The 21,898-nt window shown below is 37.7% G+C and overlaps 1 protein-coding gene across 4 annotated transcripts in view; it reads right to left on the bottom strand.

Annotated features, from left to right (window-relative positions):
* The window catches only part of LOC135216195 (KAT8 regulatory NSL complex subunit 1-like), a 161,051-nt gene extending 139,609 nt beyond the window's left edge, over positions 1–21,442 (bottom strand). For 3 of the 4 annotated variants that reach the window (XM_064251332.1, XM_064251334.1, XM_064251335.1), the window contains exons 1-2: positions 21,286–21,442; positions 10,779–12,199 (exon numbers count right to left, since the gene is read on the bottom strand). In XM_064251332.1, the coding sequence (XP_064107402.1) occupies positions 10,779–11,998 (1,220 nt within the window). In that variant the 5' untranslated portion in view covers positions 11,999–12,199; positions 21,286–21,442. Of the gene's footprint in view, positions 1–10,778; positions 12,200–20,874; positions 21,026–21,285 lie in introns of those variants that run through there. The other variant, XM_064251333.1, reaches the window with a different exon arrangement.
* Between the last annotated feature and the right edge of the window lie 456 nt (positions 21,443–21,898).

The raw sequence follows: 21,898 nt of genomic DNA, 5'->3' as shown, positions 1-21,898 counted from the left end.
ACTGAAGGAGAGACGCGTCCGGCCAACAGATTATCTCGAGAAAACAAGAATGTTTCCATTTATAAATACAAGGAGAGTTTACGCTTAACGTTAATACACTTACAATTTACGCGCTAAACTTGGACACAAAATCGGCCATTTTTTAACATTTTCTTTTCTAAATATATATAATAAATATAATATTATATATATCTTATATAGATATATATATATATGTGTGTGTGTGTGTGTGTGTGTGTGTGTGTGTACATACATAAACGAAGAATATTAAATATACAATATTATTTTCATGTCCTTCTATCCTCCCGGTGACGAAATTTATGAAACGCTTGCTTAAGACTATAAAAGGATTACTCTGGTAAATGCGCCCACTGCGTCCGAAGCTGCTGCTACTCAAGCTGGATGGAACAAAAAAGGACGAAGTGAATCTTGATCTTAAAGACGATACACCACTTACAGACGTAAATTTTTCTTAAGGAAATGCAACTAATTACTTTAGGGAGATTCAAGAGACGATTTGTGCAAGGAATTAATCAAGTTATAGGCAAAATGCATTTTGAGAGAGAGAGAGAGAGAGAGAGAGAGAGAGAGAGAGAGAGAGAGAGAGAGAGAGAGAGAGAGAGAGAGAGATTGAGCGTTAAAAATAAAATAAAATATTTTAAAAATGTTAGCACTTCCGACTCCACAAGACCTAGAAAAGATAACTGACAGTTTAGGTCAGCATTTCGCTATGAATTCAAATGCTCGGCCACTAAGTAAAACAACTTACGCCAGAACGCCATACATAGTGCGATCTTACAATTAAAACGATAAAACGACGCTGGAAACTGTCTTCCTTTTGACAACCAACGAGAGAAACTAATTAGAGCAGTCTCTCGAGAAACACTTTCTTCTTTCAGAAAGGCAAAAACTCAAAAGTTCCCTTCATGCGCGTTGGGCGTGGTCACCCACTCATAAAGAGAAAAAAATAAATCTCTTGGGAAAAAAAATGTCAGAAACGCCTTCCAAATCTGTCTGCAAACACAAGGCGCCAACAACTCGTGAAACGGCAATACACTGACGTCGAGGAAAATTAACAATGCAGCCGAGATAGACAGAACTTCCTTCCTTCTACGCCGAACCTGACAATAAACAAACTTTAAAGGTACGGGCTGTTGCCTCAAACGCCACGCCCATGCCATTACACTGGCCAGAGGGCGTTAACATCTACGCAAACTCGCCGATAAAACAACGAAGTTTGTTGTTGGAAAAAAATATATATGGATAATACAACTTATTCAAATGACATTAACCTCAATTAACATCCACAAAATGTCTGTCGATAAAAGACATCGGAAACAAACTATGGCTTTGTTTAATCCCGTTTTACTGGTGAGTGAATGTAAAGGATTAAACTTTTTTTTTTTTTTTATTTTTTTTTTTTTTACAAACAATATCACTACCACGTGAAAACAAAAAAGGGAGTTATTTTGCAAAATGTAATTTTAAAAGTTACACTCATCAATGTATACGCAGAGATAATTCCTTGTGAAATATGTTAACGTGTAAAAATATTGAGAGAGAGAGAGAGAGAGAGAGAGAGAGAGAGAGAGAGAGAGAGAGAGAGAGAGAGAGAGAGAGGCGCCAACAACTCGTGAAACGGCAATACACTGACGTCGAGGAAAATTAACAATGCAGCCGAGATAGACAGAACTTCCTTCCTTCTACGCCGAACCTGACAATAAACAAACTTTAAAGGTACGGGCTGTTGCCTCAAACGCCACGCCCATGCCATTACACTGGCCAGAGGGCGTTAACATCTACGCAAACTCGCCGATAAAACAACGAAGTTTGTTGTTGGGGAAAAAAATATATGGGCTTCAAAATAAACAACTTATTCAAATGGAACATTAACCTTAATTAACATCCACAAAATGTCTGTCGATAAAAGACATCGGAAACAAACTATGGCTTTGTTTAATCCCGTTTTACTGGTGAGTGAATGTAAAGGATTAAACTTTTTTTTTTTTTTTTACAAACATATCAACTACCACGTGAAAACAAAAAAGGGAGTTATTTTGCAAAATGTAATTTTAAAAGTTACATCTCATCAATGTATACGCAGAGATAATTCCTTGTGAAATATGTTAACGTGTTAAAAATATTGAGAGAGAGAGAGAGAGAGAGAGAGAGAGAGAGAGAGAGAGAGAGAGAGAGAGAGAGAGAGAGAGAGAGAGAAGGAGAGCTTCATTTGAATCATTCTCTTCCACATCAATAACTTGATGCTTATAGGGCTTATCGATATTTATCGTTAAGTCTTCCTATGAACTTTATCACAAATCTAATAAGAGATGAACCTTATCCTAAAACCATGATGATGATGATAATAATAATAAAAAAAACTACACCCACCCTTTTTACTTCAATAGTTCTAAGTAAAAAATAGTTCTAAGTTAAAAACGAATTAACTAAACATGCGGTCGCTAGCACTATGATGAGAGAGAGAGAGAGAGAGAGAGAGAGAGAGAGAGAGAGAGAGAGAGAGAGAGAGAGAGAGAGAGAGAGAGAGAGAGAATTTACACCACTATTTCGTCGCCAATTTAAATTACTAAATTATTTCTTTACCGAGATGAATCGTAATGAATGTCACGGACACCCTTTACGATTAATTTATATGTGTGAATATATATATATATATATATATATATATATATATATATATATATATATATATATATATTATAAATATATTAATATATATATTATAATTTACAACTAAAATGACATGATAAACGTGGCGATATATGCGAGACTTTGAAACGTTCAAGAGACAATGAATTTCAAGTGTTGTTCTAACAGTCGAACGTTTTAACGAATAATTCAAATCTGGCCTTTATTTATCTTCCTCTTCCGCCTCCTCTCTTCCACATACAAAGCAATGTTTTCCTCTTTCTTATATGGATATTTTAATGCAGCCACGTTCCATTTTCCATCCATACTAGGAAGGCAACATTATACAAATAATAATTGTTCTTCAATCATAGGAAAGCAACATTATACAAACAATGCACAATTATTCTTCAATCACAGTATGAAGGCAACATTATGCAAATAATGCACAATTATCCTTCAAAGTAGAAAGGTAACATTATACAAATAATGCAAAATTATTCTTCAAAGTAGGCAACATTATACAAATAATGAACAATTATTCTTCAAGTATTAAGGCAACATTATACAAATAATGCACACTTATTTTTCAATCAAAGTAGGAAGGCAATATTGTAAAAATAATGCACAATTAGCTATTCTTCAATCAAAGTATTAAGGCAACATTATACAAATAATGCACAATTATTCTTCAATCAAAGTAGGAAGGCAACATTATGCAAATAATGCACAATTATTCTTCAAAGTAGGAAGGTAACATTATACAAATAATGAAAAATTATTCTTTAAAGTATTATGGCAACATTATACAAATAATGAACAATTATTCTTTCAGTATTAAGGCAAAATTATACAAATAATGCACAATTATTTTTCAATCAAAGTAGGAAGGCAATATTATAAAAATAATGCACAACTAGCTATTCTTCAATCAAAGTAGGAAGGCAACATTATATATATAGTACGTACAAATAATGCACAATTATTCTTCAATTAAAGTAGGAAGGTAACATTATACAAATAATGCACAATTATTCTTTCGTCTGGTTCAAAAGAAAAGGCATCATGGTTTGTAGCTCAACAACTAATATAAGCGGTGCTGTTCGACTCCAAGCCTGTGGATGGCATAGTTTATAAAACTACCGTAAAACTACTTTTCGATATAGCCAATTTACATTTTGACAACTTCTAATTTACAATAAATTTGGCCAATCAATCTTCTGCGTTAGCTGCAAGACTCCTTACAAATTCATCGCAGAAAATTTAACAACCCTTCAAAGGTAAGACACCTTTGACTGGGGGTTATATTATTCATCATTCATTCCTTTTTGCCAATTCAAACTTCAACCGCAAGATGTAAGTACGGGGTATAAACCTACACGTGTAGAGAGAGAGAGAGAGAGAGAGAGAGAGAGAGAGAGAGAGAGAGAGAGAGAGAGAGAGAGAGAGAGAGAGAGTCTAAAAGCATCCCACGAACTACCTGGTGCAATGAATGATTTCCCAGGGTCACTGCGGCCTCTTCACTATTCCTTCTATGGGTAAGACTTGGTTCAGTGGCCGCAGAACGTAGGAACACCTGTTTTTGTGGACCATGTTGTGGCAAGAAGTAGTTTTTTTTTTTTTTTTTTTTTTTGGGGGGGGAGACCTGGTCACAGCAAGAACGGAACAAGAAACTTTGGAGAGAGAGAAAAAAAATCCCTCCACAAAACTCGTTTCTTCCGTATTATCATTAAACTTTTTTAGAACACCGATAATTCCGAGGTGTAATTTAGCCGCAATGCCCTCTTAACTTCTCGAATTTTTCGAGCTTAAGTATAAATCTATTGCTTCCGGTACATACACATACCCGTCGTTCCCAGTTAGGTAGATTCATTAGAGCTGGAATAGACCCATGCTAAAACAAATGAACATTTCCTTAAAAAAAAAAAGAGTCGCAATAAACATAACCTGATAATAACGCCTCGTTATTACCAGTCTCCGTAAGGCTAACGAGAAAAAACTTATACCAAGATCTACAGCAAAAAAATTACGGGTACTAAATGAGCAACATCATCTTCATACCTGCAACCACCTTTCCACTCCAATGCAATGACACGGCCGTCTTCAGGAATGGTCACCTTTAGTAACCATTACAGAAGAGAAATAAAAATGACAAAACGTAATTAGCATCAACACAGGCATCACGCATTCATGATGGCCTTTACCCACGCCGAGTCGAGAACAGGGTAACATATGTTCATAAAAGGTTAAGCCATAACAGCGTAGTCAAGGCAAACAATTGCTATTGTTGCGTTGTATTAGATTAAATTGATTTACATGTGCCATCCTCATGCAGACTTTGCTGTGCATCCCTATTCAGCACAAAATGTCAAAAATACTTTTGTAAACTCATTTAGCTGTGCCACCCCTATGCAGACATATGCATTGCATAACATTCATCACCACATGACAAGTTGCTCAAGAGATGCATGTAACTTGTGAATGTCGAAATACTTTCTCAAGCACAATTCAAATTAAGGAACCTGGACTTACATCGAAACATGTCATACAGACACGTCACTAACTTATAGCAAAGTATCACAACCAAGCTGGATTCCATTCAGAGACTTCCTTCCTTCCTGGTGGTTCTGACCAGTGCTTCTGGCATTGGCCAAAGGTTCGTCGGCCACTTAAGCCAGTAACTAGTTTTCTACCTGTTTTTTTTTTATATATAGTATAGGCAATGGGTGCGATGAGTTTGAAATGTTTCACTCTAGTGTTGGACATCCTTCGATATAAAATGAACACAACTGACCCAATAATTCCCAGCAAAGGTAACCTACTTCGTAATAAAAAAAAAAATGGTTGAACATAGAATTTAGGCCAAAGGCCAAGCACTGGGACCTATGAGGTTATTCTGTGCTGAAACGGAAATCCCCAGTAAATGGTCTGAAAGGTGTTACAGGAGGAAAACATCGCAGTTGCACCGTGAATCCCTAATTAGGAGAGGCTGGAAGTAAGATGGAAGCGAGGGAACATGAAAGGAGGTACAGCAAAAGGAACGAAAGGGGGTTACAGCCAAGAACCTCATGTACTATAGTTCGACAGATTTAAACTGATAGATTGTTTTCGTCTTTGGGTAAAAACCCTGTTGCCACATTTACCAGTATCCAGTTTTAAATACCTTACTTTATAACACATGAATCAATAAATCAGCAGTTTAAAGTTTTTAGCATGTTTTGCTGGACCTTAAGCGTTCACATATTGTGATTATAATTTTATTTGTAAATAAAATGAGAAATCGCATTTATAAACGTGACATGTTTCAAAAAACGTTGCCACTTTTCCTGTTACCTTTGACAGGCGATAGGTCGGTGGGCCAAGCCTATTAAACCATGAAGTTTAAAGGAATTATCTCTTAAGCTACCCTTTGGATAAGCCCGGTCTAGCTGAGAACTCTAGCGCCAAAAAGAATGACTTCTTGCTTTAACAATAGTCAGTAGGAAAATTAATTTATTCCTACAGAAAGCACGCTGTGAAACGGGGCAAATGCAGTTAAGCATTACGAAAACTTGCAAACAGGCGATGCTGCAAAGGATAGCAGTTATTAAAGTAAGATCATCTGACGACGAAGATTCTTCGTAATGTACATTTTGTAAAGGATCATATTATTACAATTCTTGCGATAATTATTGTAAATAATTTTTTTTCTCCCAATGGTGAGTTTATGTGCAACAACCTTATAAAAAGTAAAATAATTGGTTACTACGCATTAGACCGTGAGTGAAAAGGAAATAAAGAAATTTAAGTAAATCATAACTTGATGAATTAGAATGAGGGGGAAACCTAAAATGAAGAGCAATGAAATCCAAAATATTGCAAACTTGTTTAGGAAATGAATAGTATGGTAGACGGAAAATTCAAATAATAAAAAAGAATAAATAGAAGTAATCTACTGGCAAGATTATAAGAAAATGTCATAAGACATACATACTGAATGGCAATTGCCGATTTTTATTACTTTTAATGAAAAACATCATATAAAATATGTAGTATAATAAGAAAAATATAAGGGTATAAGTCATAACAAATATAAAAATAAATAGTCTCACAAGTAATAACCAAATAAAATAGGGATCGAGTTTACGGATTAGGATTTATATGGTCAGTTTCATTAGCTACTGTCCCAAATAATTCCCTCCGTTGGGAGATAGCTGAGGGACGTTAAGAAGGGGAAGATTTAAAGGTTAAGAGAGAACTGGCAACAGGGTTTTTCTCAAGGAAGTAAACAATCTATCAGTTTAGATCTGTCGGACTATAATGCCTACAGTTATGCGGTGCACTAACGGCACTACCCACCTAAGGGGCACAAAATGGTACCCACATCTCAGCTAGATATTTTCAGCTTTCTTATTCCCGTGACATTAGTCGCTCTTAGAGTATACCAGTGTACCTTACTATGAAGCTAACTAAAAAGCACGAAAATAAATGTTTCACATAAATGGCTCTATTTAGACAGAGAGCACCATAACCCTGGTAACCTATTCCAAGGCCCGAGGCAACTAAATTCACCAAGTTCAAAAGACGGTTAAATTAGTTGTGGGAAGTGAGAGCAGCCAGATATGAATGGTTTACTTAATAACTCTTCGCTATTAGACTTTAAATAATAAAACATTCAGGCCACGTTACTGTTCAAGAGACTTCCTTATTAGCTGTTAAAAAAAATTCCTTATTAGCTGTGAATGCATCACATTCTCTCTTATTCTGGCAACCCTTCTGACAAGAACTTGACAAGGGAGTTGCTGCAAAGGCCGACACCTGTCAGCTGATTTAGACTAATTTTATTCACTTTTGCGAAAAGCTACAACTCTGCGCGCGCACCACCCATACATAAACCTACGCCTTCTTTGAAAACAAGCTTGTGAAACTATAATAATAATAAAAAAAATCCAGCCAGCCTGATACCGGCTGCAATGTAAGACTAACCCGGTGCAGTTGGCAGCCCTTAATCGTGACACACACTGTACTTTTATATACACACTTTCTCCCCAAGACTGTCACAAACAATTCACATTTAACCAAAAGGAAGCTTCAAAACCGTACGACACATTGGAAGTAATATCGGTAACCAGAACGCCTCGAAAACTATTTCACAAGCTATTCAGTGAATTTACCAAAGATTAACACTTAGTTTTTCCAGTGCACACAAACCAACTACGTAAGTGCTTTATTATACTTAAAGGTTCATATTCATACAAAGACAAGACAGATATCCTAACACACCACACACTGGACAGCGTCCACCAGTGTTCACGGACGTCAGCCAAGTCCTTCAATATACACAAGACTCGTCAGACATGGAAAAGATACAACATTTATGCATTTCTAACGAATGCTTCGGAAAAAAAAATCTCTGCGGCCACTCATCCACCTCCCTCCCGCTTACATACATACATACACACGGTAAAAACACTCGCAATCATAACGTCCCACGATGCTGAAGGGCAAAGGGTCAATAACCATCCATTCCCAAGGCGACGCACACCTCTCATTTGGCGAAAAAGTTCCCCTTCTGTGGAAACCTTTCCAAAAAAAAAAAAAAAAAAAAAAAGGAAGTAATACTGTGCTATAAATTACAGCGAGAGACAACCTGAGGTTTCAATCTGCATCAATGTAAAGCTGTGCATTCCTTCCCAATCAGACGGAGACTATGGATCGAGGAAGTTGATGAAGAAGCGACATCGTTATCTTCCCCGGCGAGAGGTAGGGGGGAAGAAAAGGTTGGTAGACCTGAAGGGTTGACCTTGAGGATAGCAGTGTTTGCAAGGGTAGGTAGTTTTAGATGAGCTTAACTCATCCATTCAACATTTTCCTTCATCCTTAATGATGGTCATGATTCTATATCAATGGAGGCCTTTCACTTTTTCTCAATTCCACTTCCTATCGTACAGCTCTCTCAGTAAATACATTACTACATTCGTACAGCTCTCTCAGTAAATGCATTACATTAACTCCAAACTAACCAAACGTGTATATAGTACCATACATTCATATCCTTACAGAGATTAGTAAAATCCTAGAGAGAGAGAGAGAGAGGAGAGAGACTACATTATCTCCAAACTCACCAAACGTGTATATACCATACATTCATACCCCTACAAAGAGATCAGTAAAATATGTGAGAGAGAGAGAGAGAGAGAGAGAGAGAGAGAGAGAGAGAGAGAGAGTTCCCGCCTCGTGGCAGCTGCGAGAGTGAGAACCGGCCGATCATCACTTGGCTTATCCCCTGCCTGTTCCACCAACCCACCCATCCTCACATTGACCTTGGGATCTCGACAAACATTTAAAGGTACGGGCTTTCATGGAGGGGCTAGGGAGCACAGGGAGGGAGGGAGGGAGGGGGGATTTAAAGGTTCCTCTAGACGTTACTGGATCACCCACCAGTGCGCCCATCCTTTCCGGCTCTAGCACACAAGGGAGGCCAGACCGGCAAAACTCCCACAACCGCACTCGCTCGCTCGCACTTCGGGACCGTCGTCACATAACACAAGACGCCGGTCACATGCAGCCCGGGGCTGCCGCTAACCTTAACCGTACTTTTTACAACCAGTTAGGGTTCTTATGAAAGCTCTAAAACCGGCATTTAACCCTCGAGCCTCAAGGGGGGATGGAAGTTGACGAAAAATACGTGTGCTCACGTGACGTTACCTGGCACGAATGATTAACGAATTTAAGTGGCAAATGACTACAGCAACGGCAAATGGAAAACAGTTTTTGTCCCGTCAAGTATACTGGCATTTGCCAGAGGCATTTCTATTAGCGATAACATGACGATTCTGAAACCATTCACTAGCTATTTCAGGCAAAACAAACTTAAAACGGCAACAACAAAAATGCCATGAAGGAAACAAATAAATAAGAGAGCCACGTATGACGAAAACGCTGAATCAGGCATAGCGCGTTCACATTCTCCCCACAACACACTTTTCTGCACTTAGGCAATATTTCTAAAGAAAATAATTACACATGAAATGATAATATTTTGGTATATATGACTGACCATGCTTTAAGAATTTCACCATTTTTGGTAATATATAATCTAAAGATTATATCGTTCCTAACTTTCGTGATTCTGTTATACATTTACGTATATATATATTTTTAAAGATCTTTTACATTGTGGGAGACTTAAAAAAAAAAAAACTTACGTACCCCGTCGTAAGACGTCCTTAAAAGTAGCACATAATACTGACCACGCTCGAACAAACAGGGGGAAACAGATTTACCCTTTCCATATATTTACCATAATAATAATAAAGTACAATAATAATAATAATGATTGCAGGTCCACAATAATATCGCATGTGAAGTATATAAAGTATTTAATGATAAGAGCTTTCGAACCCTGCACCAGGTTCATCCTCAGCAAAATGTATGAACCTGGTGCAGGGTTCGAAAGCTCTTATCATTAAATACATAAATAATAATAATAATAATAAAGTACAATCATGATAAGCAACCACCTGGACTCACATAGAGCCACCACAAAGGATTTGCTGAGTATGACTGTGAAAATGGGAACAAGGCCACAAATTAAGGAGGCTGCGCAGTGATGCGAAAAGCCAAAGGGAAAGGATGAAGAGTAAATGATGAGGGCAATACATTAGGAAATCATAGATATTGCAATATAACTTTTAGTAATCCCAAAGTTGACCAAGTTAAAGCACTCTGGTGGAGTTATCCCTCGGGGCAGAATGAGTAAAGCTAACTAATACCATGTTACTCCCATTTCTTGTCCCATTAAAAGACCTCTACTCTTGACAAATAAAACCAATGTACAACCAGGATCCATACTGTGTACAACAACATACCTGACACTGGTTTTACCGAATATTAAAAATTGTATATTTAAAAAAAATTCGCTTCCATTCATGATTTTAAGCTTTTGAACACTTCCTAAAAACTAAAGCCGATGTGCAGAACACAGTACACTTAAAAAACAAGTTAACAAGATATGGCAGGGGCAAAATAAGTTTTTAATATGGAACTGACAAATATGGGATGAAAAATGAGGCAAGACCACAACACTGGAATTATAAGAAGATAAAATCATAAGAAGATAAAGACAAAAGAAAATTGCTAATACTTACACATGCGAATGATGCACATTGGAGTCATTAAAGCCATCAAGTTCATCACATGATTCCCCACCAGATGAGGATTCAGTAGCATCTGAATCGTGATGGGTATGAGCACGGGATGCAGAATGAAACTCAGACACTACTGCAGAGATCTCTGCTCTGGTATCTTCAGGCAAGGCTGGTGCTGGGGCGGCTGGCTGACTGCGTGATGGCTTGTGTGATACGGCAGCCAATCTCGCAAGGCCCTGTGACGCTTCAACACGACGAACTAAACTGACTAATGCAGAGGTTGACATTCCCTTCATAGTATCAGCCCTGAGGGATTCCACACCCACCTCTGGAATGCCTAGTGACTCTGGATTATCCTCACGGAGAGTCATCCGGTCCTTTTGTTGCGCCAAGACACTTTGCGATTGGTCCAACAATTCCCGAATCTGACCCGACACAGAGGCTCCCAGTCCTCGCGCAGTAACACGTCTCAGCCGTCTCAGCAAACGCGTTTGCCTTCTTTCTATCTGCCATTGGCGGCGACTCAAGTCGTCTATCAGCAACTGCGACCTCTCCTCTTTAGACACTTGAGGAACAGCAACCTGTGGCTCAATCGCCTGCTGTTCGGTGCCATTACCAGCTAGGTCGAGTGCAGCCGTCAAGGCTTCAGGGTTATCCGCTAACCTGGTCAAGGTGTCAATGATCTCGTTCATATTGGCAAAATCCCTCCCGATGAGCGCCAAGAGGTCTCCATCCTGAGACAGAGGCCTCTGCGACTTATTAGTCCCATTGTCTTGCAAGGGCACATCGTCTGTGCTCTGCTGAATATGATCTTGACCCATCACTGTAGGCGGGGGTATGATCTCTGAAGGGTTCAGGGGTATGTTGTTATCTTGTGAGAGGGGCGAGGGAACGCCCGATGAGAGGTCCATGGTAGAATGGGCAGCGTGAGGGCGTGGAGGAGGGTCACAGCCCTCCCGCCCACACGCCAACCCACCCGCTTCTGGCGGAGAGGGAGGCAGTAGATGGAGCCGACGTGTGCCGTTTGTCAGGGCAGCTGTTAAATGGGCGTCCGTGCAATCAGGAGGCTCCTTCAACCCACCATATTGTAACGCCAGATGAGTGGTGGGTGGTGGGCTACTGTGCGCAACTGGGGCCTCGCCTGGACGGGTAGGCGAGTGGTGATGGGCAGCCACGTGAAACGTCTGGGGGTCCGACGCTTGAGTAAGGGCGGGGGCCATTACGCCCACCCACTCTAGCGCCGGGCTGCTAGCTGCCACCCATGGCACCGCCACACACCCAACGCTCACACTCACTTCTCCTCACCACATAATTTCATGACACTCTGATAACACCATTACACAACACTTAACACATGTTGCTTCTGCTATGCGAGAAGATGATGACTGGCAACTCGGCCCACTCCTGCACTGGACATAACACTGGAAAAGACAAAAAGAAGGCAATTAGAATTCAATCATAAACAACAGGCAATCTCAACATCATAAACACTGGTGACAAGTAAAGTAAACACCTGCACCATTGGTAAACATAACAGCACCAGTCTTGGATAAATAGGAGTTTTCATTCCTAGTACCCATTGAAGAGAAATTGACTAACCACATACTCAATAACGCAGGTTCTCTCAAATGATGCAGATTCAAGTCATGAACTGAAATGTAAAACATTTTTACTTCAGTGTTAACTTCATCAGATTACAAAGTACAGTGCACAATTTCTGTCAGCACTGCGAGTTATCTACCATAACACCAGACCAGACTGCACAAGGTTTAGCTTAGCCTTTATTGAAAATTTACCTTACAATTCATAAATAAAATAAAAATTAAAATCATATTGTCTGAAAATAGGAAGTGGCAAGATGATAAGAGTGCACTTCTCTTGGACAATCCCTGACAAAATTATCCAGAACCTGTCAAATTGGGTAGGTTCCTCATTAGCAGAACTTTTTATATAAATCACTGACATGTACGCACCCACACAGAATGTTCATCAGATGTATGTTATCTATTATACTTCCTGCGACCCTACCTTCTGATATTACATGAAATTTCATAATTTCAAAACCACACTTAATATACAGTCCGGATGTTTTCCATGAGTTCAACCGTCATTTACTCTTAAAATAGCAGCCTGTGAACACTAATTCCCAAATTCCAACCACATCCACACCCCCTTTTTTTTCCTTCCAGGACTGCTGTTGGAGTAACTCTTACATTGTGTGCATGTCTATTTCAACAAGGTGTTGACAAAAGTCTACAAATCGAAAGTAAAGAATTGACGCTAGTTACTCCCATTTGGATTTTCTGGTTTTGAGGCAACAAACAACCCTAAAGGAACTTCAGCCAAGATAGCAACAAGCTTACTTTAGAATAACTGAGAAAAAACAAACAACCAAAGCCATGAAAACTGACAAGACTACATAATAAGACGACCTCAAAATTAAGTGAGCTCTATCTTATAAAGCTTATTTATATAAGCTAGTAAAGGGGTATGCAGACGAGAGAAGAAACATAAAAAATTTGGCCAAAGGGCATGTGCTGTGACCTAAGAGGTCATTCAGCACTGAGAATTAAATTGAGAGTAGAGGTCTGAAAGACAGGAGGAAAACCACATTGTTGCACTATGGGACAGTTGCTTGAAACAGGTGAAGAGTAAATGGAAGAAAGAGAATACTATGGAGTGTAAGAGGATTTGCCCATTCATGATCTCTCTCCTACTTTTTGGACAGCAGCGTCTACAATTTTCGTCAATCATCATCATCATCATACGTACTGTACCTCAAGAGCAAATTTTCTTTAATTCATTTTAGGGCAAGATATACACCTATAAAATGCACAAAACTGGAGAAGAGAGAGTATACTATGTCATTTTACATCCAACAAAGTTCAGCACAGCAGTAATTTGTGCTGACCTAGGGGAGGGAGACAAATCACCCACTTGCAGAAACATGATGTGGGAGGGGGGAAAATCACCCACTTGCAGAAACATGTTAACAATCAAGTATGTTTTTCATGGCTCTCGGTTACATTCAACCCAAGTTCTGTATGATGGTTGTTACTGATCAAAATACCTCTCCCGGCAACATGATAGATATTCTGGATCAAAATGCCTCTCTAGGCAGCATGATGGAAATTTAGGAAATGTCTGGATGATGCAAGATTCTTCCACAATATAAAAACCCTGCATCTTTCAACATCCACACATTTGAAACTCACTGGTACTCATGCATCATTACATACATTTCTTATTCCCAACTGGTGCAATATACTAATATATAACTATCAACATCTGGCACTGTTCTATTACAGTTAGTACACAGCACTGGCAATTTTATGTAGCTTTGCACCAGGCAACTCTTTGTGCCTCAATGAAAATTCTGACTGCGGATATTAATCAGGGGGCCCTTAGTTGTCTCTGCCAACCCTGCTGCCAAAATTAGTGCTTGTAGCAAACATAAACGTATCTAGTAGCAAGTATAAATAGTAATGTATCTAATAGTTACCATATTTAAAGTGGGGATAATTTTGTAAAGCATTAATTGTATCATTCTTCCTTTGCATCTTGACCATACTGGACTTGTGAGAATTCTGCCGGCCCATTATTACTTGACCACCTAGTGACTTTCCTACTCTTCAAGGTAAAGATGTATTGTATTCATTCACTCAACTGAAAACACATCATGATACCTAACTTTCAGACCTCCCAGATTTCTATCCATACTAGAGAATCATTTCATCTTCCAGATACTATATTGATTTTCCTAGTAGACTATCCAGTAATATATAGTAGTTTATATTTGATGTGTATAAACAGTGTTAAGACAATAAACTGTAAAATTTTCAGCAAAACCAATATTTGTTATTTTGCAAATAACCTGCATAATGCTATGTAGTACTTGACTACACAAATGAACTGGAATACTATATGAACTGCAAATTCTAATATATAAATATGAAATTCTTTGACGAAGAGATGCTATCAAATAACCTTATCACATGTGTAATATTTCTTTGACGAAGAGATGCTATCAAATAACCATATCACATGTGTAATATTTCTTTGACGAAGAGATGCTATCAAATAACCATATCACATATGCAATATTTCAAAATACAGTAAACAGATTGCTACACATTCTATTGATTTAAGCAGATGTTATTCTTAGTATTACACACAGAGAGAGAGACAGAGGAAAAAAAAGTAGCAAATGTACACTTATGACATGTACATATATGTCAGGCTGGTAAGGCAAAGTAATATACCCATGAATTTTAGTCCCAATTCAGCAAAACTTCGTGTCCAAATTTGGTAGGGCTTATGGAACGAAAAAATTAGCATGGCTCTGATCATTCAGCAAACAAGAGTGAATAGTGAAATTTAAAATAAATGCCTTACATTTCTTAAACAGGTATAGTAATTAATTGGTTGAAACTTTTGTTAATATTGCCAAGCCAACAAAATACATTAATAGTATCTCTATAGTAATCAAGTGGTTAATACTTCTATATATTCCAAACCAACAAATCACCACTCCTTAGATGAAACTGGTCCCTACAAGGCAACTGCAAATTAATGAGTTAATGCAAAAGCAAGCAAGAACATTCAAGAACAATCAATGTAAATAAATATCCACCACAGGTCCAGTGACCATTTGAGACACACTGCCAACTGACAAAACTTTAAAATCGTGACCAGCAACACTATTAACAACTGTACTGAATTTTCACAAAAGAAAACTAATTTTTAAATATATATAGACTATATATAAAATAAAAAAAACAAACATATGTACATCTTATGTATTCAGAATGATGTAGAACAGTAGGCTACATACATCATAGCTCAGGTTACACTAATCAACCTGAGTAAAACTATTGTTGAAAAAAAAAAAAAAAAAACAAAACAACAACAACAACAAATACTAAGAACAGTAACTCATCCATGAGGGAATTTGTTTTATAATTAAAAATATATACACCATCCTCATCATACACAAACTTTTGAATATTTCCTTTCTTGTGGTAAGAGGTAAAATGCATCATCTATACTCTTCCCAGTCCTGTGCTTTTTCTGCCTTGTATGGTCTAAGTCCTCTTCTATCCCCTTCTACATGATAGAATGGGAAAATTACTTTGTAAACCAGTTTTGCAGGTAATCTGAAGCTCAATTGGGAGCATGAAATGCTCAAGATCCTTGTCACAATTCCTCTACTATATAAGGGATAACAATAAAGCTAGAAAGTAGCCTACCACAAAAGGAAACTTTTTGATACAACTTAACAGCAAAACCTCAATATCAAGTCATACAGGAGAGAGATTTTACTGAAAAAAATAAAATACAAAAAAAAAAAATTATATATAAATAAATAACAATAAAGAACATGAAAGCTGGAAGGTCATTAGACAAAAATTTTCACACTATAATGAGGGGGTTGGTTTTTTTACCTTTGCCCAATTATGAAATGCATGCTTAAATATAGCTATATATATAGAATAAAAAATACAACTACAATTATTATTGCTTCATGACTCACTGAAACTCATTCATTCTCCATAGCAGCAGTGAACCTTTCATGAAGGGTGTAAGTTCAATGAAAGCAGCCTATGGATTTCAGGAGTTTGACGAAAATAGCAAAAGGTTAACATCAGTAAAGTAGTAATAAAAACCTCCACATCAATAACAAAACTTGCAGAGCATTAACACAGCCAAATTTGAACAACATAAACCCTAAAAGAAACAGCAACATATAAAACCTAATTCCGAGCTGACAGCTTAACGAAACATGAATGATACCTAAACAATGAAAAAACAAAAGAAAACCCACCTATAAGCACATGACTATACAGCCCATAGAGTACATTAGGCTACCATTGTTACTCCCAGTAAAAAAAATTTTAATTTCATAAAACTACCATTTCAACTGTTTCAAAAGTCTCTGCCTTGACTGTAAGGCAGGGGTAAAAGTTTAAATGGTTACATGCTTGTCAAGAAATACACCATCTTTCCTCCCCAAGATCATCCACATGCATAAACACTTCATTCAAACCATCTCATACAATTATAATCAACAGTAATAAACAATCCAAATAGGAAATACTAAACTATCATGTAACAGTACACCACACATTTCAAAAGGCTGTAGTACGTACTGTACTTCACTTTGACGTATCTAATCAAAATGGGCCCATTGATAAAGCTTAAAGCTTACACCATGAATTAACATAAGCAAATTAGTACTTCATTACCCAAGTCTCATTCCTAAGGCCACATGCAGTACTTCTGATCACATTGGCTCTTGAACTAGGGTCTTTGAACTACCCTGGGGGCCACATTCGGTCTGTAACAACATATACGTACACAGCACAAGGTGCTTTAAAGTAATAAACCACTTCCAATCAAGTCAAACTTGTTGCCTCCTTTGGCAAAATAACACCCAACCCATGCAACCTGTGCATTCCCTAATAACTCAAAGGGTCTCCCTTTACTTTTTTAGGTGGTACGAAGCTAGGCAAACACAAAATTCAGGTAGCCATTTATCTCAAAAATGGTAGCAGCTACATTGGAATACAGAAATGGGGGCACCCATGGGGGCTGCTTCATCTACACCTGAGGTGATGGAAATGTCTAAGGGTTAGACAAGTAGAATTGGGACTATAAGTCTGAAAACCAATAGTAACTGGAAAAGCAAAGAAAACAGTGTAATCAGAAGTACCTCCATGGGTATGTATTGTGATAGAGTACAATGGAATGTGGGAAAATGTAACAGGTGTCCTGATGTACCACAACCATGATTGAAATACATGAGGTAGAGTATATACTAATGACTGAAATGCACTAAAAATACAAATGAGGAGTCAACAACACAATGAGAGAGATGGGCTGGTCTTAAAAGTAGAATAGCATTCATGTCACCTTAAAGTAACAACTGTGGGTCAAGAGTTAAGGAAGCAGTACTACGAAATACATAGTTGTTGCAGCATGGATGAAATTGGGAAAGACAGCAAAAGCAGCAAAATAAAAAAATTACAATGGATATGCAAGATCTGAACTACTTTTTGCAGCATATTCATGAGTACTGACAAGAAAAAAAATGAGACCACAGATGAGAAGCTTGGCCGGTGTATGGTGGAAAGGCAATGACTGAGAAATTGGTGAGGTCAGAAGGCTGAAAAAAGACCAAAATCATTTTAGACGTGTGACAGGAAGATTAGGAAAGTTGGGGTAGAAAAGTAATAACAATGGCAGTATTTGGATGAAGACTTGCAGGAACACATGGAGAAAAACGACTGACCAAGTAATTTTATACACCAAACCATAAGGGAAATGCAGACTCAACATTTAGCATGAATATTACAATTCCCTTTCAAATAGACAAGCCTTGTAGAACCACACAGTTAAATACAGACCTGACATAATGCAGAAACCTGCGAGCATTTTGGCTATATCAACGAACCCTTTCCTTCATAACCTGATGTTGAATGAAACATTTAATGAACTCACAGGCTATAGTGTTTCAAGCAACAGTAACACTTGTTTTCTTCCTTGCGAATCCTGAACTTGTTAAAAAAATGGCTTTCCACCTTCTTTCATATTTTAAATTTTGCTATCTACACGTTGTGACTATTCCTCTCTTCAACTATTACAAAACACTTTGAACCTGAATGAGACTACAAAAACAGCACATCATGTATAAGGCAGGTTCAACCAAGAGGAAGATTTCCTTTCACTTTTCTTAACAGCCGACACTAAAAAGTTCTGTTCTTTATTATAATCAGAAATAACTTTCACCTAATTGTAAATATAGTCTAAATCACTATACCTTCCACGAACAACAGTAGTACTAGAGCAGGCCATGGTAAAACCTACCAGAAGATGGCTAAAGTCTGCCCCATGACTCACAGCTTGCATGAAAGAAGGTAATAACCATTTCAAGAATGAGTAAGTCTGCAGGACATTACGTACTGCAATTCCATTAGCATTACAAAAGTAGGAAACCTGATGTTTTGCAATGCTTTCAGCATAAGTAAATCTCAATACTGTAGTTAAAATGAACAAACTTCCTTACGAAATAAACCTATTATACACATCAAGAGCCTGAAAACACCTTAATAAAAAACTATATGGGCTCTAGAGGGAAACCACTAACATTGTAAACCTAATAACTGTTATATTAATGTATACAGCACACTAACATAATTGACCTGCGCTCTACAGACATGGAAATCTAACTCCATCTGTGATTTAATTATGGAATGATCTGCCTGATGATGTAAACATTGAAATTTCATAAGTTTGTTCCAGATGCAAATAGGTACTCTGATTCATAATTTTATTTAATGATTTTTATATCTGTTGGGTAGTTTGTCCTTCAAGTACAGATATTTTTTCCGGTATTAGTCGATTCCTTGTTGCAGTCCTAGGGCTCACCACAATTTGCATTTCGTAATAAACTTCCCAGCTTGACCTGTAATAGCAGAATTGCCTAGTATATACATATAGAATACGATATGTACTTTTCAAATTAACTATACAAATAAACTGTAAATAAAACTATTCCAGAAATTTATTATATGAACCTGGTGCCACTCCAGACCTTAAAATCAGGTGATTATTCATATTTAAATAACCACATCTTTGACACTCAAGGTACCTATGCAAATCAAATTACACATTAGATATGTCTATTTTGACTAAATCACAGATTTTTGAAAAAATTCTCAAGTACTGTGTAAGCACACAGATAACAGAGTAAAAACCTACAGTAAAAACCTAGATTAAATGTGAGAATATTTTGTTGCGTTAAGATGCATTTCAAAATGTTGAACATTTCATGCCTACTTACAAATACATAACTAAAAAAAATTACAAAAGGGGTAACTTAACATTTGTATCTACCAATATCAACAAAGATATTTTGAACATCTACACTCTCTGCACTATTAAATGGACCTCTGTGTTCTCCATAGCAACGATAGTCTAACCTACTCAACTGACGCTTGTCGGTGTTTAAGGACAAAAGTACAGATCATTCCTCTTCCCCGTGTGCTAAATTCTCCCTTATGGGATTCAACACGAAACACATCTGATGAGCCTTTTTGCATTAGGCTAAGTACCCACAGGAACTGAAGTTCGGTCACAGTTCACTGAAAAGTCTTTCGAAGCCTTTAGAAAACAAGTGGTACCAAAATGATAAAATCCTACTTAGAATCATATCACATTTATACTTAATGCCAGCTTGCGTTAACTTCGCTAAGAATCCATAATAAAGGTTTGGCGCCGTTTTAATAATTTGATGATGCAATCCATAGGCCTATGGTGCCTAGTCGCCTTTTACGAGAGCAGAGAAGCTTTGCGCGTCTCACCACGAAGTATTCCTACTGCTTAAAATAATCCAAGAACGCTTTAATTTCAGTTGATTCAAGTATAATGAAAGAACATCCCTGACTTTTACATAATTGCACACTTAAGTAAGCGACTTTTCTCGATTTCCCGTGGTTCTCTTTTATATAATACAAGCATAGGAAGGAGCCACATTGCAATTCATGGCTTGCGGGGATTAGGATAGCGATAAGGCTGACACTTAAACAAATATATACAAAATTATCCCTGAAAGACTAGTGTTTTCTACGTACGTCAGGCAACACTACTTCGTCCTTTGGCGCCTTCACCGTGACCGTATCTCGCAATCCATTTAACCTTGGCCTTCCCTAATCTCCTCCTGTTCGTTAACCTTCCATTATATATGGAATTCCTTAACAATTAAACATTACCAAAGCTTGAATTACAGAATTCGGCTATTTACTTGAACACCAGCTACGAGGTATGACAAGCTAGTGAAAGCCATTAGAACCACAGAACATCATCTCTAGTCACAGTTGAGGAATTAACAATATTGATGTAACATGTAAATTATAAACCCAGAATACAAAGGCGCCAGATAAATGAAACTGCAAAGCAACCGATCCAAAACAATTGAAAAGAAAAAAATAATTGATTATAAAAGTTTACAGAATTTTTTCAAGATTTCGTTTTCCGAAACAAATACTTATTTCCCTCTATCTTAAAGGAATAAAGCAGGTTTAAGATTCCATCTTACCATCAGCTTTATGGGAGCAGCACCCTTAATCCGGGTCTTAGAAAAATATTCCGCAACGAGCAATGATAAATATTCTTACATAACTTATGCCTACTCAGTTCATACAAAATTTACTGTATTAATAAAAAATTATGTATAATTTCATCATGAGATTGAGGTCTGGGAATAAAACTCATTCAAGTTAAGACCAACTGACATGACACACACGAGAAGCCACAACCGGACGATTCGGCATCATGGGCCATACTGATGCGGGACGAGCCCGGATGTGCTGTGCCGGTCTACCACGTGACAAGAGCCGCCATGACACCCCCTACACCCTCCTTCTCACTTATTACCCAATTTTTCGGGGCCACTTGCATGTTTCCCCAACTTTTACCGTACACACACATAGCACACGTCGTTACACACCTCTGATTCAGTGGCTGGTATACTTAGGGCTCCAAAGTAACTATTAAATCACGCAAATTTCACTAAAAACTCCTGCGAAGGTCTAAGTCGCACCACTTCACAATACACACCAGAGGAGTTACTGAATCATCTTCTATCTAGGATTTTTTTCTCGGTGATTAATTAGAAAAATAAGCGAGTGCACTCACGAATCGTGTTTAATTGCTTAAAAATTCATATAAAATGCTCACGCTTGCCTCCTATAATTTTTAACACATTTTTAGGGAAAAGCTGTTTGGAAATTACACAGTAGAGGGACGATAGACTTACTGTTGACTCCGATGCGCGGGTTGTGACGTCATGCGCAGACCCTCAGTAACCCGCATTGTCTGATTGGGCGGGATGGCTATTACCCTCTGAAAACACCCGCCCTCCGCAGCATATATATTTTATCATATCGTTACATGGAGAATCACATTAGCTTTTGTAATTATGATTATTACCTATCACACTATTATAATAAAGAAATTAAATATTTTTGGTAAGTCTAAAGCCATCTTATCGCCAATATTATGTAAATGTAAATTCCGTGGAAATGGGGGATCCCGTAAACGTAATAGCTATGAGTTGGCTC

This window comes from Macrobrachium nipponense, chromosome 6 (assembly GCF_015104395.2).
Source record: "Macrobrachium nipponense isolate FS-2020 chromosome 6, ASM1510439v2, whole genome shotgun sequence".
Classification (NCBI taxonomy): domain Eukaryota; kingdom Metazoa; phylum Arthropoda; class Malacostraca; order Decapoda; family Palaemonidae; genus Macrobrachium; species Macrobrachium nipponense.
The sequence above is the reverse complement of the archived record's forward strand: the minus strand, read 5'-3'. Positions and strand labels throughout refer to the sequence as shown.